The sequence below is a fragment of the Colossoma macropomum genome, unplaced genomic scaffold (assembly GCF_904425465.1).
Source record: "Colossoma macropomum unplaced genomic scaffold, Colossoma_macropomum, whole genome shotgun sequence".
NCBI classification, from domain to species: domain Eukaryota; kingdom Metazoa; phylum Chordata; class Actinopteri; order Characiformes; family Serrasalmidae; genus Colossoma; species Colossoma macropomum.
In genome coordinates this window covers 11,732,381-11,757,350 of record NW_023494802.1, presented here as the reverse complement: position 1 = coordinate 11,757,350, position 24,970 = coordinate 11,732,381, and the positions used below count along the sequence as shown (strand labels likewise).

The following is a 24,970-nucleotide window of genomic DNA, read 5'->3' as shown; positions in this document are numbered from 1 at the left end:
ACCAGTATAGCATCCTAAGTAGCTCATGTACTGGGTTCTAGGATATTCTATGTCATGTATTCTACATCCAGTTTAAAATAGACACAGTTACAAACGTGTGGCCGGCCTAATGACAGCTAAGGTTAATGGAATTACTGAATACAGAGCAGCAGTGAAACATGAACAGCAGCTCTTTCATACGGAAGTAGTGGGTAGTCACGGTGACGCAGCGCCGTTTGTAGCTGCCGCACGTCACGTACACCTCTCCGCAGTACGGACACCACAGAAAAAACTCCAGTCTGTCTGGCTTTCCGACGCAAACCTGTTCATGTGAAGTTTTGTCCCTGCAAACAGAGCCACGGCGCTCCGTTCAACAACCCAAAACAATATGTTTTTCATGATAAACGCTGCGCTTGTATGACTGTAATAAGGTGAGGTCGTGATTGCGGGAGACGTGCGCTTCTCCATGCACGTGCCGCAGCAAGCCGCGTGAGACCAGTCTGGCCAATCACCTCGCTCAGAACCGGTCACGTGCGCTTCTTCCTGGCTGTTTTCTCCGCCTATCAGGACGCAGCAGCGCAGCCATCAGTTCTCTGTGCTCGCTGCAGCGGCGGAGAGTGAGGACGCAGCTTCGCTTACACACAGCCACTCTAAGGTGAGAGCAGCGCTCAGCGCTTGTCTGCAAACACTTTTGTCGAGGAAATGTCACTGCTAGCGGTAGCTTTAGGTATCCTAAGAGCAGCTTTCCGTCATTTTTCCTTTAAGTTCAGTTTTTTGACAGGATGTCAGGCGTTCTCAGCTCGCTGTGAGGGTGACTCATGATGCTCTTATCCGCTTCCTGTGAAGGTTCCGCCACTCGCTTTGACTTTTAGCCTCAAGGATGATATTTTAAGTTCCTCTCTTCACTTGGAGCTGTCCATTTATGGCCCTTCTGTCAGTGAGGGTGAGCACTGGGCGCTTTTTGGTGAAACATTCCGGAACGTTCTGGAATCGTTCTATGTAAGTTATTAGAACGTTTCATAAGTTCAGAACGTTCTGGAACGTAACGTGGCAAACCTTTCGTTTCCGAGTCTGAATGTTAACGGTCGCTAACGGCTGTTTCTGTTTGATAACTTACGTTTAGTTGCATCTGAGCGGTTTTTCTCTTAATCTGTTTGATTAGTTTCCGTGTTTCACGCGATTAAACAATCGAAAGTGGTCCTGCAAAAGAGGATCTCGAGACGTTTGTCATTGAGCTCCAGCAGGCCTGCAATAGGAGGGCGTGTATGATACTAATCTAGCTAACGTCCTGATTTTTACGCAGTACTGATTTTGTAATCTTGCCTTTTTTGGGCTGCGTTACTAACTGCCACAGTTACACAGTTTCAGCCTCAGTGGAAGAGCATAGGCTGAGATCAGAGCCAAGTGCATTTGAAGGTGCTTTGCTCCTGGGTGGGATGACTAATTTAGTGTAAAGTGTAATTGTTTATGGTTTTATAATGATCAGGTAACGTTATGCACACTATTCTACCATTAAATCCAGACTGCCCCAGTTAAAACAGTGCACTCTGCAGGGGCGCAGGAGCATTTGGCGCATGTGCTGCTGTCCGTCTCTGGCTTAACCCTGCCTGCTGTGTAGTTGCTGGTGGCAAATTTCCACTGACATTTAAGGCCACAGGATTTTCGATTGGTTCAGCTGTAATTCATGTGTATGTTATGGATTTATTAGCATCATACTTGAATTGTCTTAATGTCCTGAGTTTGGTCCCTTTAACATTAAAAATTGGTCTTAAAAATCCTATTCTGTAGTGATTTTTTGTAATCTTGATCATTTTGTTTCTTAAACAGTACCTTCCTGTCCCTGTTTTTGAGCTGTAGGCCTGACTTCCAGTTCTGGTATTGTATGATGCGATGTAGTGTAGTATAGTGTGGTACCAATGGCTCCAACAGTGGAAAATGAGCAGTACTAGTAGTGCCCTCACACGTGGTTACAGTTTTTGGAAATGCATCTATCTTCTAGTCACTTATTTATTCAGGGAGGAAAAAGTACTAACGCATATGGCTGAATCATGTGCACATCAGTGGTTATGACTTCTGCTGTGAGTTGATATCATAAGGCCTTCATGACTTGAGAGTGGAGTTTTAAATCCTATGCCTGTCTTAACCGGGCTGGAGCGAAGACCTGGTAATGGCTGCCTAGTAAGAAGGAGAAACGTGTGTGCTGATGTAACTCAGGAAAAAGACCACCTTCATTGAGTCAGTCCCTCCATAGCCGAGTGGTTTCTGTACTAGAGTGAATCACACATTTAGGCTAGACTGAGTCATGGTGCTTTTTTCCTTTTCCCCATACCGTGCTACTCTTTTCTGTAAGGTAGTGTAAAATGTGAAATCCCATAAGGCATATTAACTATTCAGTCATTGTTTTGGCCTGTTTTCTTTCATTTACTCACCAGCACCAGAATTAGTACCACATTGGTTTTTTTAGCATGGTTTGTCATCTTTTTTGCTTTTTTTTTTGCAGATCCTGCAACATGTCCATCCTGAAGATCCACGCTCGTGAGATTTTTGACTCACGTGGAAACCCCACGGTTGAGGTTGATCTCTACACTAAGAAAGGTAACATACAGTTGGAATTCAAACTTAGGGAGTGTCTGTTTTTCCATGTACTAAAGCAATAAACTAATTTCCTCTAGTGTTGCAATGTGATTTCCTCTATTGTGTTACCACATATTCTTATTCTCACCATGGATTTAGTTCTGCTTAAAGCAGATCTACAAAAACATGGACGCGTCTAAGACATTCAAGTAAAAATTCTTTAATGTTAATTTAGTTTTCGCTGCAAATCAGTCAATAAATACTTCAAAACAAAGCCTAACACTGAGTATTAATGGAGGAGCAGTTTAGCCTGTTAGCTTTTAGCGTGTTTAGGCTGCTATGTTTAAGCCTAGTCCTCAGTTTAAATAAAACTTTCTTGCTTCAAAATGAATTAACTGGCCATCTCCATCTCTGCTTAAATCCACATAATTACACACATATAATAGTCTCAAGGATGTAGACGTCTCCCAAAGCAGCATGAAACAGTCCATCACAGCAATCATCAATGCAAAGGCTGAGACAGACACGTTAAAGTAATATGTTGGGAACGGACGCTACACATGCTTAATACAGTGGCTGTTTCAAAAAACTGAGCCGTCAAACTGCTCTGCCTCATCAGTGTGGTGTCCAGTGGCCTGAAAGAGGGAGATCAGGTGGTAGACGGTTAAAAATAGCCCTTGTAATGGTATACAGCTTGGATTGCATTGCTGCTCACTGGAAAATGGTGTATACTGACTACACATCTTAGTTACGTTACACCTTACTGTACCCTACAGTTTTGCTGTAGTGGTTCATAAAATAAGTTTGCAAATTGACTTTATACAGTCCCTTTACATATGTTCATTTTAAAGTATCACTGTCCATTTTGAGGGAATAACGCTGGTTGTTAGAAGCCATAACAGACAAATCTGACTCTGAAACACTGAGTTGTATCTCAAGCTTGTTCAGCTTTTTCATGCGTGGCTATCTAGAGCAATGCAGCAGTTGAGCTGCTACCAAATGATCAGACTGTTAATGAAGTTCAGTGAATAGCTAATAGTGGAGGTATGGGCGCTCCATTTACAATGCCCTGAAAACTGGGAGAGCCTCTTTCCCTGCAGTTTGACTGGTGGCTCAGCCTTCTTCTGTTTTTGAGCTATGAGCTATTTTGGCTGAGATGGGATGGTGTGGTATGTATCTTCACTCTCAACCAGATTCTTCATGTTAACTGGATCAGTTAGCAAACAAATTCACCTCATTCAGATGTAACACAGTAACTGCATATTCCTGTTTTGCTGCAGTAAGAGGGATACCCTAATCAACACAATAGGCTGTAGTGTTAATAGCATTTGCAGTTTATTTTGGAGAATACTTGATTTTAATGATAAGCATGTGGATGATTGTCTCTTGACATTGCAAGCCTTGCACATAGCAATCATGCTGCCCTCCTGGTTTTACACACTTGGTTCAATTAAAAAAAAATCACTGTGTTGTGACTCTGAATTAGTACTGAAAAAAGACTCTGGTGGTCTTTTTACAGGTTTAAGGTATATACACTTTGAAAACTGGTACACAAGGTGGTCTTTCCAAAAACATTTAATCCCTTTTGCTGTGATTTCTAAAAGCAGTCATCATCTCAGCACTGGATTAAGGCACACCTGACTGCCATGTGTGTTTAGATTGACAATATGTATTATGAATAGTCTAACAATGGTTTTGCGGCACAGCTAAATTTTTTAAAGCTAAGACTCACGGCCCAAATCACTAATGTGTCTTTGGTTAAGCTCTAAATCCGTTTTGATCTGCAGACTCTGACACTGGCTCTGCTGTGATTTTCACTTAGCTGAGCACACTGAATAACATTTTGCACATGCAGATTTGACACACGTGGTTGAGTCGAAATGTGTTGGCAAGTGGGGCATCCTCAGATCTGATCGTCATTACAGTAGGCTGCACTGGAGGAAACCCCCTCCGCATTGTTCAGGACAGGAGCTGACCTTGTAAAGCAGTATGCTCGTGGATTAGTGATTTCTGTGGGGATTTGTTCCCTGACAATGAAATGATTTAGGCATTTTTTTATGAGCAAAAAAAAACACGAACATGGAAGCAGCATTCTTTCCTAAAAATGTGTACGTCGCTAGAGCTGTTATGTAACCTCTTCGCTGCAGTATATGAGAGTGGGGTGGGGTTTATGTGTGTCCTTCATGTGGAAGACATTTTTGTGACATCACTGAGTACGTCATTCGTGTGAGAGAAGGGAATTGTGGGAAAATGAGTCATGTTGACTACTGGCAGGTGTGTAGGCTGGATCTGCCTGTAGGATGTGAAATTTTTTATTTATTTATTTATTTATTCATTCATTGCCAAGGTCTCTTCAGAGCTGCAGTGCCCAGCGGTGCTTCCACTGGTATCTATGAGGCCCTCGAGCTCCGTGACAATGACAAGACCCGTTATTTGGGCAAAGGTAATCAAAGTTGATGCATAATACCAATTACTGACATAAATGATCTAATGATCTAATGTTTGACTTTTAAATGTTATTTGGTCGACATGTTTTATAATGAAAAAATGATGAAGTGAACTTGTATGTTATGTATATTGTATAAATACTGTGTATATGTTATTACTATGTTATTATAATGTAATTATATGACATAATACTTGCATTATTAACATTCAATTGTGTAATATTATGTAATGAATTATTTCGAATGAAAAGAATATTAACTTAAAGCAGGACCCTATAGACTGTGTTGATATAGTTTGTTGTATTGAAAAAGCCATTTGCTGTATTTTGCAACATAATCATATGGATTATTATTTAGAAACGGTTCAAATGTAGCTCTGCCTGCCTTTTATATTCACCCAGACTTTATTTAATTACTGCTTTAAATTCTATCGGGTCCCCCTAGACACAGCACTCTATTCTTCCTCACTTTCTGTCTCCTTTCCTTCTCAGTCTCTTCTGACTCCGCATCTTTTCTTCTCCTCTGTCAGGGGTGAAAAGAGCTGTAAAATATGTAAATGAGTTCTTGGCCCCAGCTTTGTGTAATCAGGTAAATGAGTGTGTGCAGTAACTGAAGCGAGGGGCATCGCACCCTTGTGATAATACCAGAGCATGAAGCGTTGAGTTTGCTCTCACGACTAACCGCAGTAGGCATTTACAGATGATCACAGACGTCCTGAGAAATTCTCGCTCCTCGATGTACTAATGATCCGTCACTGGAAGGGCCTGTTCTGTGATTGTCTTGTGCCGGCTCTGCATGTTGCCCTCTACTCGGGTCAGTGATGGTCTGCTTGTTCCCTGCAGGTGTCTCAAAAGCTGTTGAGCATATCAATAAAACAATTGCACCTGCCCTGGTTAGCCAGGTAGGAATATTTATTTTTTGACTAACAAAAAAAAGTGTGTGCTTTTTTAGATGACTCCAGGTGTTTTGTAATGTTTAAGGTAATAACAGAACAGTGGTTTATCTTTGACTGTACTTTGGACAGCCAGTCTGTTTACATGTTTTTACTTGATAGTGTCTTGCTCTCTGTTATGAAAACTGTTTACTAAAAATGTGTGGAAGGACAGAGAATGATGTAGTTGTTTCTAAAGACAGCCGTAGTTTTGATCAGAACAGTGCAAGTATATGATAATGCCTCTGTTCTCCTCCTAATCTCAGAATGTTGTGCACACGTTTAACAACCCTTTTGCACAAGGCTTGAGGTGAATGCTGTGTGTTTAACCCTGACTCTTGCTTGCTGACATGTGGATTGTTCTTATGACTTGTCTTTTGCTATCAAACAGAGCGTGTCTGTCCTGGAGCAGGAGAAGATTGACAAGCTGATGCTTGATATGGATGGCACAGACAACAAATGTAAGTGGCTCCCGCAGATATATTAGTCGTTTTTTTTTGTGATTATAAAAGATTTTTGGCAGTTATGTTTCATCAAATGACAGACGGATATAAAAATTTGCGCTGTTTACTCAAATAATAGAAACATATGTGGCATTTAGTATCAAAAACAATCAGGTGTTGCTTTGAGAATGGAGAAATGTATTAAATCTTGACATAAATAAGAACGTTGCTGTGACCGTGGTGGTCTCCCCTGCCGGGCTGGTCCGCCTTGATGTCATCCAATCTAAATTATATCTTTACAAACTGTTTATCTACTGCATTGATAGCTCTCAGTGTAACACCTTATTTAATTTAAGAAATCTCTAAGGCACGTGGCCACTTGGGCCACAGACTCTATACTTTTAGTGTCCAGAATGTGAAATGCTGTGGCCAGGGGAACCACACAGTTTATTGCATGTTTTGATTTGTTGCTTTTCTAATTCTTTAGCAAAGTTCGGTGCCAATGCCATCCTGGGTGTGTCCCTGGCTGTGTGCAAGGCTGGAGCTGCAGAGAAAGGCGTCCCACTCTACCGCCACATCGCTGACCTTGCTGGAAACCCAGAGGTCATCCTCCCAGTCCCTGTAAGCTTTTGCTGTGATATTTCTGTCCTTGTACTCTTGCCAGAGAAATATTTCCAGCCCTCTCTTTGGGCTGGGCTGTTCTTTTGCCATTGTTGTCAAACACAAGTTTTGGCACACCATTAATAGAGCCGTTTATACTCCCAAGGCTTTCAACGTTATCAACGGTGGTTCTCATGCTGGCAACAAGCTGGCCATGCAGGAGTTCATGATCCTGCCTGTTGGGGCCAGCAGCTTCAAAGAGGCCATGCGCGTTGGCGCTGAGGTCTACCACAACCTGAAGAACGTTATCAAGGAGAAGTATGGCAAGGACGCCACCAATGTGGGAGACGAGGGTGGCTTTGCTCCCAACATCCTGGAGAACAAAGAGGGTAAGGTTTCACATTGTTGATTTGCCGCTGCAGTGGAAAGTTCAGTGTTACTGCTGGTCACACTGTGTGCCACACTTCTGATTGTGAATAAGCAATAACTCAAACATTATCCCAGACGTTATAGAAAAAATGCAATTTTAAGGTTACATGTGTTTTCATGTCAATTGCCGTTAGGTAATATAATATTTAATCAAGTTTTACAAAAATATATGAGATTTTATAGCATGTATAAGAATTGTTAATGTTAAATAATTATAATCAATAAGTATTTATTAAAAATGGTAATTAGTAATTATTATAACATTTCTATTTAGGTATAAATATATATGTAAGTATTTGATTTCATGTACCTTTAAAAGAAAATGTGAGCTTTCTTTGTGAGGCCGTCTCAGCACAGTGTAAGTTTACCCTTGGTCCCTAAACTTAGTGCTTTTAGTACTGTAGTTGGGAATTCCTTCCCTGAAGCAGCAGATGGTTTCTAAATTCAGGCCTGGCCCCAGCAGTGCAGCCGAAGTGGCTGTAGGCCAGCCAGGCACCTGCACTGAAACCTGCTCTTGGGTAGATGTGCTGAGAGTGCTGAGTGTCTCTCAGCTGTTGGACCTCACTGTCAGCTGAAGAGCATTCTGTGCTTCTGTTAACACTCCAGCTTGAATACCATAAAAATGTTTATTGTCAAATTCCTTTATTATACAATAATATTATAGCAATAACATTTGATGGCTCGTGTGTCTCAGGTTTATTTAGACAAGCTTTTACATAAAAAGAATATTGCCATGTAGTTTAGCAGTCTGGTTTCTTAATGTCCTTCAACACGCTTAAATGCAGAGGAAAGATGCCACCATCATAAACAAATACTTCTTTTTAAACGTGTCCTTCTAAATGTCACAACAGTCCCTATATAATTCTTTATTTCTGTCCCAGCTCTTGAGCTGCTGAAGACAGCCATCAGCAAGGCTGGCTACACTGACAAAATTGTGATCGGCATGGATGTGGCTGCATCTGAGTTCTACAAGGGCGGCAAGTACGACCTGGACTTCAAGTCACCTGATGACCCCAGCCGTTACATCTCTCCTGACCAGCTGGCTGACCTCTACAAGAGCTTTGTGAAGGATTATCCAGGTCAGTTTCACTTAGCTATAGACCTAATAGCACTATATGCATTTTTTTTCTTCAGCTACTCACGGCATGCCAAAGACTTGCACAACACTGAGATGTTTTGTATACATATTCTCTAATCCATATATGACACACTGTATAATGTGGAGCAGTGCAGCACAGCAGTTCTTTGATATAATTCCTTTTTTCAGTTTACATAGTTGCTTAGCATAGTCCTAAATGTTTAGACTTCCAAAGAAATTAGTCCAAGAATGTTCAGAATGCATATTAACCAGCTACTCTGCTATGAAACAGTCAAGACCCCGTGGAGAGTTTGAGCAGACCAAGATTTAATGGGTTAACTGCTTAAAGCTAGTTACCATACTAATGTACTTTAGCTCATCACTGTATGGCTCTGAGCACGCACTGCCTCCCTCCCTGTAGCCTGGTTGCTTACATGTGCTCTGTACAGTTTATATTTAATGGAGGATGGCACCTAATACATAGTGGATATAGAAGCAAATACCACATTGTTTTTAAAGGATTTGTCATCATGTCACATGTCCTTAAATATAGCTTACTTTCCTTATACTGTCTGTCATATGTTCATATGAACATTTGTGTTTCTGTTTTTGCTTTAGGACCCCACTTGTGCATTCCAGTGGTGGTCTAACTGAATGACTAATGTTTTTTTCCTCCTTAGTTGTCTCCATTGAGGATCCCTTTGACCAGGATGACTGGGACGCCTGGTCCAAGTTCACCGCCAGCACAAGCATCCAGGTGGTGGGTGATGACCTGACTGTGACCAACCCCAAGCGCATTGCTAAGGCCGTGTCAGACAAGGCCTGCAACTGCCTGTTGCTCAAGGTCAACCAGATCGGCTCTGTCACAGAGTCCCTGCAGGCGTGAGTGTCCACAAGCATGCTTCATGTTTGTAGCCTCTTTTATACATGTTTTTAAGGTTATGTAGCCCATGTTTGTTCACCCAGTCCTTGGGGCCCTCCTGACAGTTCCACATTTTCCCTTTATCCCAGATTCCAGTTCACTGGGTTAGAGCAAAAATGTGGGATGGTCCGGTGGAACCCAGGAACTGGATTGAGAAACATGGAGTAAATGAGAAACTTTTACGCTCTTTTTCTCATCTTCCCTCTTTCTCATTGTGTAGTTGCAAGCTTGCACAGTCCAATGGCTGGGGTGTGATGGTCAGCCATCGCTCCGGAGAGACTGAAGACACCTTCATTGCTGACCTGGTGGTTGGCCTCTGCACTGGCCAGGTAAGAGAGTAACTTCTGAGCTCCAACTGTTTATTAGTTCAAATGAATGAAACATCTGCAAGTAGCCTCACTCTTTGTGTATGTGTTCCCTAATTAGATCAAGACTGGCGCCCCCTGCCGATCAGAGCGTCTGGCCAAGTACAATCAACTGCTAAGGTGGGGTCACTCAGCTACTGTAAAAATAAAAAAAATGTAGATATAAATGTAATGATGATATGCTGTATATTTGGCATATGGTTTCCCTTGTAGCAATATAGCAAGTATGTACAGTGCACAAAAACAGTCTTGCTGCACCTTTATAATTTTTTTTTATAAATTATTTAATTTGTTAACGTATTAAGTAAATTGTTTTACCATATGCAATTCAATTGAAAATACATCATTTCAGCTGTATTACAGCTTGTCAGTTAATAATTTGGGTCCAACTGAACAATAGCAAACTAGAAAACTTTCACCTAAACCCACTTGTTGATGAACTAATCCAAATACACACACGTCATGCTCAAACCAGAGATCTCCAGTGCTACTTCTGGAAAGCCACCATCCAAAATTCTGATAAATCTTGCTTTGAAAACTTAATTATTGTCTCTTAATAACAAAATGTTTGTGAGAAACTTTACAGATACACAGAAAATTTCATTATCAAAGTGAAACTTGTACTGATGACAAAAAGACAGGAACCTCATCTCTTACCTGCCATGCTCTGACCATCCAAAAGAGAAAATCCAACAAGCCTGAATGAGCAACAGTTGTGCAAACTTATGCATTCCATGCCAACAAGTCTTCAAGCTGTCATGCCAAAAAAATAATATGCAACAATATCTGATCTATTAATCTAAATAAAATACTAAATACTTAGCAACGGAGAGAAACTCTGTTTGTCCCACTAATGTTTGAGTACTTACTTACTTGCCTTATTTCATTTTACATATTACTTTATATGCTCTACCATTTTTAAGTTTCAGCTAGAAAACCTGATTATTATTACTGGTTATTATAACTTCAGATGGATGTGAAGTAATAAATAAATAGCTTGTAAAGTAATAAATAAACAAGATATAATTGTATTCAGAGTGTGACTACTTTTGAGCACTGATAGCAAAAGAGTTTATTGTGCCAGAGCTAATTAAAGCCGTTTTGATTGTAGCTGAGGACAGAGTGCTTATTATGACATTGTTTGAATTGGCTCTGCAGGATTGAGGAGGAGCTTGGAGACAAGGCCCGCTTTGCCGGCAAGAACTTCAGGAAGCCCATCTGAGGAGCAGGCCTTTCTTGGGCCTTTGTGTCTGTAACATACTCGCACTCCCACACATAGAGCCACGCAACGTCACCCTCTCCAGAACGGAGGGAGGTTGGAAAGGCATTGAAACTCAAGGTCCAAGTCTGTAGGCTATGGCACACTACTTCTGTGCCAACACGTACTCCCATCTTCTATGCTTTGGCACCCCAAATAGCACTGATCCTTTAATTATGTCTGTGTTTCTGTAAGAGATCTTTGTTTTGCTTCTCGTGAGTTGTAGTGAAACTGGTCCTCTGTTGAGTGTTTTTAGTAAACAACCATGTTGTTCAGTATGCTGCGGTGTGTAGCCCAGAGTATGTGCATTGTGTTGCCTTTGAAAAGCTGTAGTGTTGCTGTAAAGCGTGGCATACCAACAAATAAACTATACTCAAGTGGAAGAGTGTTACAGTGGTCTGTCTATGGTTGTTTTTTTTTTAAGCCTGTGTGGTTTTATATATCCATTCATCGGCACTGGTGTTAATGAGGAAGATGGTACACATGAAGTCGAACAATACACAGTCTGTGTATTGAAAGGCCTGTTTTGGCAGTAACATGAGCGGAGGGGAAAATAAAACCTCTTAGGTCCAAGTTTGGTAAGAAGATATGCCCTACTGCCTGAGGCCTGTGGAGCATGAAGAACAGGCAACAAAGGTTTCCCAAGCAGTTCACTCGGATGCTAGCTGAACATGCATCATGGTCTGGCCTGCAGGTGGAATAATCAAGGGAGGCTGTTCCATATAGACCTACCCTGTATGTCTCCTGCGTTCAAAGCATCAGGAGGTTAAGAAAACTATGTGTTACTGTTACTATCCAAGTGCAGTTTATCTGCTTTGTTCTCAGTGATGCTGTGTTCTTCAACATATTGGGTTTTTTCAAACTCATTGTTTTCAATGCTGGGTTCCCACCCCCTCCCTTGATTGAGAAGTGAGCTATTCCTATTGATCGCGGCCTTACAGGCTTCCTCTGTTCAAGGTCATGTGCCACCTAGTGGCTAGTTTGCGTCGTCTTCGCTTGGTGGCATTTAACCAAAAATATATAACATTTACTCATGAGATGAGCTTAGATCACCCTCAAATGGGTATTTAGAAGCAACAATGTCAGGAAAGGAGCAATATATTCCTATTTAGATTGGCTCTTGAGCTGTGTTAAAAAACAAATCTGCATACAATATTCAGGTTTGATGATCATGTAAGGACTACGTTGTTCTGTAGGTCTGTACTGCCCTCTGCTGTCACGTCACAATATTGCACAATCCTGAAGCATTATGCTGCTTGCTCTATTACAGGGTGTGTGAACACTGCTGAGTCTGCACATGTACTTATTTCATCTAAAACATTTAGTACATATGTACTACTCTGACATTCAGGATCAGATGATTGCTCTGCTGCAATGGCTAGTTAATTTGGTCTGCAGATTAGACTTTGTCTATAAAAAAAGCATAAACAGTAAACCAATTGGAACTGTTCAAAACCTGCCATGCTCTGACCATCCAAAAGAGAAAATCCAACAAGCCTGAATGAGCAACAGTTGTGCAAACTTATGCATTCCACGCCTAGACGTCTTCAAGCTGTCATGCCAAAGAAATGATTTGCAACAATATCTGATCTAGTAAACTAAATAAAATACTAAATACTAAGCGGCAGAGAGAAACTCTGTTTGTCCCACTAATGTTTGAGTACTTTTATTGCCTTATTTCATTTTACATATTACTTTTCATGCTCTACCATTTTTACGTTTCAGCTAGAAAACCTGATTATTATTACTGGTTATTATAACTTCAGATGGATGTGAAGTAATAAATAAATAGCTTGGAAAGTAATAAATAAACAAGATATAATTGTATTCAGAGTGTGACTACTTTTGAGCACTGATAGCAAAAGAGTTTATTGTGCCAGAGCTAATTAAAGCCGTTTTGATTGTAGCTGAGGACCGAGTGCTTATTATGACATTGTTTGAATTGGCTCTGCAGGATTGAGGAGGAGCTTGGAGACAAGGCCCAAGGGAGGGAGGTTGGAAAGGCATTGAAACTCAATTCATTGGACCAGACACTCACCGAGAACTTTATTAGGAACATTTCCTAGTTTCTACACTCATTGTCAATTTTTCCAGCTCCACTTACCATACAGGTGCACTCTGTCACAAGCATGACCAAGCATCCCTTGGAACCCTGAAAATTTGTATTATTTAGTTACTATATTTATATTTTCCACAAAATATGGATATGTGGAAATATACACTGTCCAGCCACTTGATTAAGTACAGCTCCCTGTATCTACTTTCATTTTATCAGTTCCATTTTCCACATAGGGGTACTTTGTAGTTCTACAATTACAGACTGTTGCTCATCTGGTTCTCTGCATACTTTCCTAGTCCTCTTTCATCCTGTTCTTTAATGGTCAGGACCACCACAGAGCAGGTATTATTTGGGTGGTGGATCATTGTGTGTTGTGCAGGCTCGAGTGGATCAGACACAGCAGTGCTGCTGGAGTTTTTAAACACTGTGTTCACTCACTGTCCACTCTATTAGACACCCCCTGACCTTGTTGGTCCACCTTGTAGATGTAAAGTCAGAGACAGTAACTCATCTATTGCCGCACAGTTTGTGTTGGTCATCCTCTAGTCCAGGACGCTGCCCACAGGGTTTTTTTTTTGGTTGGTGGACTCTTCTCTGTAATTGTTGAACTACAAAGTACTCCTATATGATAAGTGGAGTTGATAAACTGGACCATGAATGTGGATAAAATATCTAAAATACATACACATACATACGTGTATCTACCATATGTTTGTGTGTGTGTGTGTGTATACACACACATATATCCTATCTCCAAGAACTTAACTTTACAATACAAGGAAAAACGTTATTAACCTTTGTAGACGTAATTTTTTTTCCAAGTAATTTTGGACCATTTTTGTTTGACTGTTCATCATGAAATTTTGACATGAATAAATTGGACATAAAGGGCAACTGCCTTTTATAAATAAAAAAAAAATAGACATGGAGATATGAGGTTTGGCTCCAACAGCAACGATATATGTGTATATATAAAATCCGCTATATATACATACACACACACACACACACACACACACACATATATATATATATATATATATATATATATATATATATATATGTATATATACAAATGTGTGTGTGCAGCAAAGGTTTTGGGCGAACATGTTTTGTTGATTTTCCAAGCGAGAAAAAGTTAACAGTAAGTTAAAGTTATGGCACGTTTTATACTTTATCTTGTATTTAGGGGTTTTCAACCAACAACTAATATATTTGTGAGGATATGATTGCAACAACAAGAGCTCACTGACCTAAGGTCAGGTACTGATGCTGAATGATTACTTCTGGATCACAAATGTCTCTCCAGCTCTTCCCAAAGCTATTGGATGGTGCTCTTTCATTCCAGAGAACACAGTTATACTGCTCCACAGCCCAATGCTGGGGGGCTTTACACCCCTCTAGCCAGCTCTAGGCATTGGGTTGGTGGCCTTAGGCTCATGTGTAGCTGCTCTACAGTGTCCCATTCTACTAGCAATGCTTTTGTGTTGTACAAGTTGTTTGTGAACAATAGAAATTGTCAGCAGAGGAGAACCTTAAAGCAGCCAAATTTACTCTTTAGAAGGGCCTGGATTCCTGTGAACGTATGCTGATCTAAAATCTCATAATGAAATGTGTTTAAAATGCATTAATTAATGTTCCATAGTACTGATGATCATTTTTGTTATGAATAATTACCACATTTGTATAAATTGCCAGTTTATTATACACTGTGTGCTTAAAGCATGTCAGCAATGGTCCTGTTGTGGTCCCTTTCCCTTGATGGACAGTGTAGACAGGGGCTAATAAATTGTGTAGCGACAGATGAGCTACAGTCTGCAATTGTAAACCTACAAAGTGCACCTACAGTACTATGTAAAAGTCAGAGACCAGGGGACCCCTAACAAGCAGGTAAGACTTGGTAGACCACCGAAACTTTCACCATCAGATAAAGCTTTCATCTTTGAGAGAGGGGAGAAAATCAAGCACCACTCCTGCTTCAGATCTAAAAAAATCTCCAAGAGTTTCTGTCCATCCTTCCACTGTGAGAAGACACTCAGCGCTATGAGCCTGAAAGGATGTCAATAAGCTGTTACTGAGAAAAGAAAACAGACAAAATAGAAAGAAAACATGCACATCAAAAAAAGAAGCTGCTGGTGTTCTCAGAACATAGACTGTCCACCCCAGAGTCCAGACCTCAACATCACGGAATGTGTTTGAGATTACTTGGATTGTGAGAAGCAGAAAATGCAACCAACTTCTAAGACTGAACTTTGGAGGTGTAGAAAATTATCCCTGCAGATTTCAGATTTTTAAAAATCTGAAAGCAAGCTTCCAGAAAAAAATGAGAGCTGTAATACAGGTAAAGAGTGGACACACTAAATACCAGGGGTACGGGAAAAAAAATGATTCTTAGATGCATCGCGATGCAGACGTGGACGATTCTGAATCGATTCATAAATGTCAAAAATCGATTTTCTAAATATTTCATTTATAACGTAATGTTGACGGAACGCAAAAGGCGGAACTTGGAAGTGGGTAAGTGGAGCGCCCGGACAGTCTGTGGCGGCACAAAACAAAAACACACATGGACGAGTGAGAAACTCGACCGGCTCCCTCTGCATTAAAGCCAGGTTAGATCAGGAGTCACAACCCAAATGATAAGAAGAGACATTTTGTCCTTTCAACAAAAATCAAACCACCTTGGGAACCGCAACATTTATGTCCAGTATATGATAATGTGCTAGTTTAGGCTAAAAAATATAAACGAAAACACAGACTTACTCTGCTCTGCTTTAAGCTTTAGCTATAGCCGCTTTTCTTCCATCTCCGCCAGAAAACTTCTCCTCAAAAGTTGATTAGTTTCTTGTAAAATGTCTCTCCGCGTTCCGCTGTTTTACGAGGCTGAAGTCGCTTCTCACTCGCCAGCTTCTTGCTGAACTTTCCCGTTCCACCTTAAATTCTGACTGAGGCGGCGAATGTAAAAGCGACACCATTTAAGGTGGAACGTTGCCGATTTAACGTACCAGGAAACCAACTACGCTGCCTATAAATGCGAATAAGTCCGTTCGTCTCCAAATGTTAGTCTGTCTTTCTCTTTTCCTTTTTTTTTCCTCTTTTCTTTCGCTACTAGCCAGGCGAAACCTCGTTGCTAGGTGACCTGCAGCCCCCGCCCCCCAGCTTATTTCTAAACACTTTTAACTTGTTTCAAGTACTTTTATTAAGCTACATTATCTCACTATACTGGTAGATAATTTTGCTGATTTTAAGCATATTTCTTAAAACAAGCAACATTATTTGAAACAAGTAAAATTGTCTAGAAATATGGTAAATAATCTTAAATTAAACTTACAACAATCTCAACAGGAGAAATATTAGATTTATTGAATATACTTAAGATAATTTTACTTGACAAGACACAATTTTTTGCAGTGTAGTTGTTCAGATTTCTGTGTAATTTCTCTGTTGAATATATGTTTCTACTTGTACTTGGGCCCAAAACCCATGTGGATAAGCAGCTTAGATAACGTGTGTGTGTGTGTGTGTTTGTGTGTGTACTTGTACTTGGTTGCTTTGAAAATGAAATAAGTGAAGGGTGGTCTCTGATTTCTGCACAGTACTTTAGCTGTGGCTGTTTCTGATTAGATGACCAGTGAGTGTAAATACAAGATAGGTGTAAACTGGCAGCTCAGTGCACATAACCGCATGCCTGTGAGTGTGTGTGTGTGAGTGTACATGTTGCTGTTATATTCATCCGCTTCTTCCTCTTTGTGTTCTGGTTTGAATGGACTGTTTGTTCTGCCGCTCTCCCTGCTGGGTGCAGGTCATGCTGGTAACATAACAATCAAATAACATTCTGCCTTACTACTCTAATTTAGCTGCTGTATCACATTCCTCTCCGCTCCTCAGAACAGGAACACCAACGAGCCCCTTCATCAAGTGTCTTCACCTCTTTTCATGACAACAGGACAATGAAATTTGCCAGAATAATGCCTTTAATGTAAATTACACTTTGGCACACGGTGTGTAAAGGATTACGGATATCTTGTGGTTCAGATGAGCTGCCAAGACAAGGTAGCTCAGCAATGGAAATTAGATTCGAGCCATCTGTTTGGTGTTGGCAGGAATGATGGAGGTATTATGTTTGCGGAGGCTCCATTAAGCATGCATATTCTAAGTTACAAAAGGAAGGGGGGGGGGTCTTGGTGTGCTTATTTTTCTTTTTCCTTTGGAGCTGCTGAGCCTGTCTCTTAACCGCACTTGTAGGTATTATTGTCCGTGTGATTACAGGAGCTCTGCAGAATCCACTCTGAGTCTCTCCTCTGCCTCCTCCCGCTCCAATCACTGACGAGCCTGCTCCGGCTCCTTCCTGACAAGAGAATCACTCCGGAGCCTCCTCCTTTTTCTTCCATTTTCATTGTTCATTCGGCCTGTCATGTCGCAATGAAATAACAAGCCATCCGTTTCCGGCACAATATCTCGGAGCGAGCCTCCCGATACCTTTATCATAATGAGAAGAGAAAACAGCCAGCTGTGATCATTTCACCGTGGCGCAGCAGCAGTTTGGCTGCAGTCTGTAGTCCTTCTCCGGCGATGGGATGCCTCAGCCCAGCCATTTATCACTCAGGATCTCTTCTTTGTGGGGCAGCTACACATACATATGTAAATCATGAGGGGAAAAAAAGAGAAAAAAATGACATTAGTCTTCTCCGGGTTTCACTGGCACTCCCTTAAAATCTGATCTACATATGAAAACCAGGCACAATGCCTGTGCCAGGTTCAATCCTTTTGAATTAGTGAACGTTGTTAGATCATCTTTTTCATTGTTCCTGGCATGATCATGTGTCCTTCCATCATCTGTAACCTTGTTCAGTAATAATAACCACTTACACAAGCACTAGGCATTCTGCTACACTTAACAGCTTAACGCTTATTCTTATAGCTGTGTTTCATCATCGACCTCTGCGCTTTCTTGTCAGCTGCGATGATGCAAAATAGCACAAAAAATGGTAAAAGGTCATGATTTCAGTGATATGATGTCAAATTTCACTTAATTAGGCCATATTGTGCAATTTTCTTGTGTATTTATTTCCCCCCTAAGGTCCACTTATGACATTTGTATTGATTTCTGTACCAAAAGTAGTCATAATTCATTTTTACACAAACATGTCTCAACCTAACTTTATGCCTTAAAATTAAACAAGCAGATTGTTACTGTGCCTTTAAGGTCTGGACAAAAACATTTCAAACTACCTGTCTTCATGCCCAAAAGTGCTTCAGGTTCCCACCCATTTGCCCTCAAGATACATCACCAGAAGAGGGCTTAGAGTCTATAAACTGGAATATCTCTCTCTCAGGACTATTGCAGCACCACTGTAGGAGGCAAGTAAATATATTTACAAAAGATCTAGCAGATCTTACCTTTTTAATTTTGGTTGGAGTGCCCCTTTAAGTCTATTACTGGACTAAAGCTGTGAAGTCTAGAGCTGAGCTTAAATCCCTCTCCAGGAAAATGACTCTAAGGTTGATATAGGTAATGTAATTGAGCCCTGTTCTGACTGCCTGTATTGGGCCTCCTTATAACCTCATGAATGTGTGAAGTTATACTGTTGTAAATAGGCTGACATGTGACATCACAAAAACAAACAATTCAGAAAGAGCTATTTTTGCAGCTTAGTTTCCATATATGGACTGGACTGCGAAACATACATTTTGAAATGTTAGCAGTGTTTACATACTACATGAATCTTATTTTTAAAAGTTTCTGTTTTTTACAAAATGGGCCCTTAATGTCAAAAAGCCAGACTCTGGCATCTGTTCGCTGCATGTGTGACGACAACCTCGATTGAACTGTTGTGTGCAAAAATGACAAAGAAAGACAGAAAAACAATCAGCACTGCACTAACACTTGGATGGTATTGTTAGGAAGCACACAGGGGGTTAAGTGCAGCATTCAAGGCTCAGTGGTAATGTCTCAGGCTGATGATTCACTTGTGAATGAATCCACTGGGACTGGAGCTGTTTCTCTGAGAGGAAAAGAGAGACACACACCCTGCAGAAGGCTACACTATAAACCAATCCTTCCCCCTGCAGGGGGCCATACACTGTACACACTCACAGCCACATTAGAGTGCTAGAGACTGAAAGCGTTTATTAAAGATAATGGAGTCAATTTGTGGCCAGGGCTCGCAGTGCAGGAATATTATTGCATTCATGGGGTCACCTTCCTCATACAGGCAGTGCCGGAGACCACAGAGTAAGACGCTCAGCAGAGATGGGAAAGTGACACAACTGGGTCACGGGGTCCATTCAGGGGATTTTTAGATGGCTTCATTTTGGCAGAGTAGGCATTTTTTTACAATTCATGACATGGTTATTTTATATATAAATATACATGTGTATATATATATATATATATATATATATATATATATGTATATACGTTCCACACTGACCAAAATAAAAAAACCCAACCTTTCATTGAAGTAAATTATTTCATAAAGAAATAATTATTTTTAACAAAAGCACATGTGCACTTTGTCTTCTCCTATAACATTTTTTAAGGTTGGAGAATACAGAACAGGGAATTTGAGATCATTCCTCTTTACAGAATCTCTCCAGATGGTCCAGGGTCCAAGGTCCTCTATTATGGACTTTCCTCTTTAGCTCACCCCTCTAAGGGGTTTAGATCAGGGGACTGAGATGGCCATGGCAGAAGCTTGATTTTGTGTTCAGTGAACCATTTTTGTGTTGATCAGGATAAATGCTTAGGATCATTGTCCTGCTGGAAGATCTGTTGATGACCCCTTTTTAGTTTATTGGCAGAGGCAAACAGATTTTGATTTAAAATGTCCTGGTATTTAATGGAGTCCATGATGCCATGTATGAGGTTCCCAGGGCCTTTGGAGGAAAAACAGCCCCACATCATCACAGACCCTCCAACATACTTAACAGTGGGCATCGGGTTCTTTTCAGTGTAGTCATTCTTCTTCTTACGCCAAACCCACCATGAGTGTTTGTTGTCAAAACAAACACTCACGGTGGGTTTGGCGTTTTGACCATAGAACGCGGTTCCAGTCAAAGTCCTAGTAGCGTTTAGCAAACTTACGTTTACGGTTAGATGGCAGGAAAGGCTTTATTCTGGCATGCCTTCCAAATAATCTCTTGGCGTGGAGGTGGTGTCTGATGGTAGTTATATCAGTTGATCCTACTTTTTTCTGTAACTCTCCAACAGTGATCCTTGGGGTTCTTTAGTAGATATTGGTAGTTTCAGGTGAGTAGCTATAGTTTTATAGCCATTTCCTGCCCTATGAAGGTCAACACACTTTTCTCTTATTTGAAATGTGTGTTCTCTTGTCTTTCCCATGTAAAAGAATGACTAAGAGAATATGACCTCTGTGTCAGCTCATATATGTACCCTGGTGAAATAGACACCTAAAAATTTAAATGGAAATGGAAAAAGGCTTCAGTGACATTTTATTTCTAAACATTTCTAGGGCGCCTGTGGTTTTGTTAAAAATAATTATTTCTTGATGAGGGACTTTTTCTTCTCAGAATAAATTTATTTCAATTAAAGGTTGGATTTTTCTCATTTTTTCAGTGTCAGATTAAACTAACTCAACAAAGGGTGATTTCCTGTAGCCCTTTTTACTCATCTTTACCAGCGGTATATATACACCAATTAACCATAACGTTCCTCGTTTTGACTCTTATTGTCCATTTTATCAGTCACTCACCATATAAGTGCACTTTGTAGTTCTACGGTTACAGACTGTAACGCATACTTTGTTAGCCTCCTTTCACCTTGTTCTTCAATGGTCAGGACCCCCATAGGACCACCACAGAGCAGGTTTTTGAGTGGTGAATCATTTTTAGCACTGCACTGACACGTGGTGGTGATGTGTTAGTGTGTGTTGTGCTGGTCTGAGTGGATCAGACACAGCTGTGCTGCTGGAGTTTTTAAACACCTCAGTGTCACTGCTGGACTGAGAACAGTCCACCAACCAAAAATATACCTGTGAGCAGCGTCCTGTGACCACTGATGAAGGACTAGAGAATGACTAACACAAACTGTGCAGCAACAGATGAGCTATTGTCTCTGACTTTACATCTATAAGGTATACAGACAGATATAAATGCAGAGTGAGAGCAAGTGAACAGCACTACGTCAGCAACAAAGCCTCCATCTGAATTAGCAAAACAAAACACACCAGACCTTCTTAGCATGAACTCAGGCATTATTTTTCACCATACTTGAACATAAGGATGTCTTATACAAGCACAAACCTCTCTTTTTGGAATAGTGGTTCCATAACAATATCATACTAGCTGATCAGTTGTTTGATTCTGATGGTTTTCTTTTCAGCCGTGAGGAGTTTTTGACCCAGTATAATCTACCTGTAACTCCAGAGGATTATGCAGAGGTCTTTGGTGTAATATCCTCCAAAGTATGTACGCTGTTCAGGCAGCAACCAAGGTTACATGATCAACAGCTACCTAATCGTACACCAATAGACTCTCCTGTAGGTATTTTTTTCAGCCTCATAACAATAATAGATCTATAAGAACTTATATGATATTGTTACACTACCTCATGTTATTTCATACTGGAATCTGCTTCTCGAAGACATTCAATGGAAGAAGATCTGGCTAATTTCTAACAGATACCTGATTGCTAATAAACATAAACATTGAAACGACTTCTGTAGTAACTATCCAGAGACAGTCATTTACCTATTCTGGCATTGTCAATGCAAAAAGAAAAAAATTGGCAAAACTCAGAGCTTTTATTGTTCATGATATTGATGTGAAGTATTGTTAATTGTGGAAAGTTTTATATTAATAAGAAGAATAAGAAGAATCAGAATCAAGCTGGCCAGGTATGCTTACACATACAAGGAATTTGGTTTTGGTTACTGGAGCTCACAGAGCACAGTATCTGACAAACATTTACATGTAGTAAATCAAATAAAATAAAATAAAACAAAACATGCATTCCTACCATCACTCACTCATACACACATGCACACACACACACACACACACACACACACCCATACACACACAGTCATACCTGTAAACCTTACAATGTGCAAAGTATTTGTCTTATATTAAAGTGCTGAGTGCAGCAGCAATTAAAATATGTATAGCGGCAAAGAAAGGGAGAAGTGAGGTAACAATTGAGTGTAAATTCTGAGGCAAAAGACCCATTTTTGTTGCCTTTGAAAAGAAGATGAAACAGTATTGAACTAACACAGCCCTCTTTAAAACAAAAAGCTGTTAGAACTATTAAAGGATGCACATACTTCAATATTTTATGTAGTTATGTGTTTCCCCCTAGCAAATGTATTCATATGTATGTACACTGTTGTATGTATATGTTTGTATGCATATGATGTTCTGCACTGTTTTGCTTCATTAAAAAAATAGCAAAACAAAACACAGGCACGTACACCAGCACACACACACACACACACACACACACACACACACACACACACACACACACACACACACACACACACACATACTTACACTTACACTTACAATTACACACACATAAACACATACACACACAAATACACTCAGACAGGCACGCACACGTTTTTAAATCACGGAACGATCACCCTGATTGGCTCCTATCTTTGCTCGCTCATCACAGCAGCCAATGGCGGGGCTCGACACTGGAAGTGGGCTGAACGCTCCGCCCCATCCTTCTCGCAGGAAGGAGCGTTTTTTTCATGCGGGTTTTTTCTTTCTTACTGAAGGGAAGGCGAGCTCTCAGAGCCAGCAGTCTCCGTGTCCACACCACCCACAACTCCCAACGTTTACGCCTCAGACAAACGAGTGAACCGGCTCGGTCACTTGCGTTTGTGAACCCCACAGTGCTCCCTCCTGTCCTCCACTAGCTCCCTCGCAGCAGCAGCGGCGGCGGCGGCGGCAGTTGGCCGGTATCCGCTAGCTAGCTAACATTCATTAACCTGCCGCTTTGTGTTTTGCTTGCTTGCAGTCCCATCCCAAACAAATCTCTGATGTTGTAGAGCAAGAGAATAAGGTAAGTTTCCAGATTCAAGATTTCAGCGTCATAGATATGAGAGGTCGCCTTTAGTCGTTCGTTTGGTTTCAGAAATTTCTTTGGCAATTTTTTCTCGCTTGCAATTAGCCACTGTGTTAATCAGCAGCAGCTATGAGCTAGCTCATTAGCTAGCCTAGCGAGGAGGAGAGCGCTAGCTAACGGCTGTGGTTTTTGCATTCATGCTCTCTCCTTCGAGAGAGGGATGCTCTTCAGGGTGGCTGTATTATGGCTGTCCTTGCCTATGCGAAAGAAAAGCTGTCAAGTTTTACAGGATAAGTTAGCTTAGGTTAGCTTTCTCAGTCATAAACATTAGCGTGTCACGGCATTGTCTCCTGGAGACCTGAGTTTGTTGTTGAACTTGCTGAAAGGGCTCATGCTAGCTGCTGCTCGACTTGTAGTTGTTGTTGTTGTTCCAGTGACTCTGATTGGTGTGATATCTCTGTCTAGCTAACCTGTATCTCTGACTGTCTCTTTCTCCGACTTCTTGACTGTCTTTACTGCTGTCTCTTTCTTAAGACTACACTACTCTTCTTCTACTGTGTTGTTTTCTCTCTCTCTCTCTCTCTCTCTCTCTCTCTCTCGCTCTCTCTCTCTCTCACTCAGCCTTTCACTGTCCTATTACAGCACCTTTCTGAAGAATGTACAACCCTCTGAGTGTTTCTGTTCAAAACACTGTCGTTTCACTGATCTGAACTCTGTTTGTATCCTGTGCATCTACTTATTAGTCTTCCAAGTGTGTTGAAGGTTCACCTCTTCAGCCATTCCCAAGCTGCTGAAGAGTGTAAGTGTTTATAACTGTGTGAAACAAGTCGAAATGCAAAACGACCATCTGTCTATTCACAAACAGGACCCATGGTGGTCATTGTATTTACATATACTTGCGTTTTGCACGTGTCAGCATTTGTATATTTGTGTACAGGTAGGCCTGTGACGATCATGATGTTTTAGTTGATATATAAACATTAGGGATCAACAATTTGGGATATATAAACAATTGGGATCAACAGTTTGCCTTTTGTTGCTCATTGCGTGTGACTATTAAAGTGCAGGCCTAAAGTGCTGCATTGGCTGATCAGGTGTCTTTGTTTTTTGCTGTCAATACTTAGTAGCTCCCAACTGATGACAAACGGCTCAAGCTCAAACAAAAACTTGACTGACTGCTGCCGTCCATCTAAACGTTTCATAGAACCAGTCATAGTAAGACGATTTTTGTGAGTGCCATTAAATTTTCTGCTTTCTTTTTCATTTAAAAGCATTTGTCTCAACCCAGCTGGTATAAGCACCCAATCCGCATTCAGTTTTTTGAGGTGTAAACATATGATTAGGAAAGCTAACAACTGTGTGAAATAGTTGTGGTCAGCTTAAATAATTATGATCAGGCCCTTTAAAATAATTGTGACATGCCTGTTCGCAACACAGTGTAATGTTGTTGATGAGATCCTTTTTGTAATTGTTAACCTACATTAAAAATAAAGTGTCTACTACGCCATGGGAGGTTTTATTGTCTTCATAATAAGTCATTTTGCAGCATATCTTTTCAGCCATCTAGATGACTCCAACAGCTTTGCAGCTTTTACAGTCTGACCATTACATAAGCCACAGCTTTTGGATTTGAAATCCATAACTTGAACATTGTAGTATTTATTTTCCCCCAGTGTTTCAGTGAGGGTCCTTGTTTAATTGGATGTTTACCCCCACTGTTAAATAAGATCATAATCATGTCATTGTGTTCCAGTCCATTCAGTGTGTAGTAGACACAGGCTGAATTGTATGGCCACCTGCCACTGTGTTGCACCACAACCAAAAGGAGCTTTCAGCAGCTTGTGATTGG

At 40.7% G+C, this 24,970-nt stretch overlaps 1 protein-coding gene across 2 annotated transcripts; it reads left to right on the top strand.

Annotated features, from left to right (window-relative positions):
- The first annotated feature begins 530 nt into the window (after positions 1–530).
- On the top strand, positions 531–11,422 carry eno1a (enolase 1a, (alpha)). 2 transcript variants are annotated; one of them, XM_036590687.1, is made up of 12 exons: positions 531–634; positions 2,480–2,574; positions 4,901–4,996; positions 5,843–5,901; positions 6,323–6,392; positions 6,862–6,995; positions 7,141–7,363; positions 8,285–8,482; positions 9,162–9,363; positions 9,624–9,732; positions 9,830–9,888; positions 10,927–11,422. In XM_036590687.1, the coding sequence occupies exons 2-12, from the start codon at positions 2,490–2,492 to the stop codon at positions 10,988–10,990; spliced, it is 1,299 nt and encodes a 432-aa protein (XP_036446580.1). In that variant the 5' UTR covers positions 531–634; positions 2,480–2,489; the 3' UTR covers positions 10,991–11,422. The 2 variants fall into 2 exon arrangements, with proteins under 2 accessions (XP_036446580.1, XP_036446579.1); XM_036590686.1 differs by lacking the exon at positions 5,843–5,901 and adding an exon at positions 5,530–5,588.
- The last annotated feature ends 13,548 nt before the right edge of the window (positions 11,423–24,970 follow it).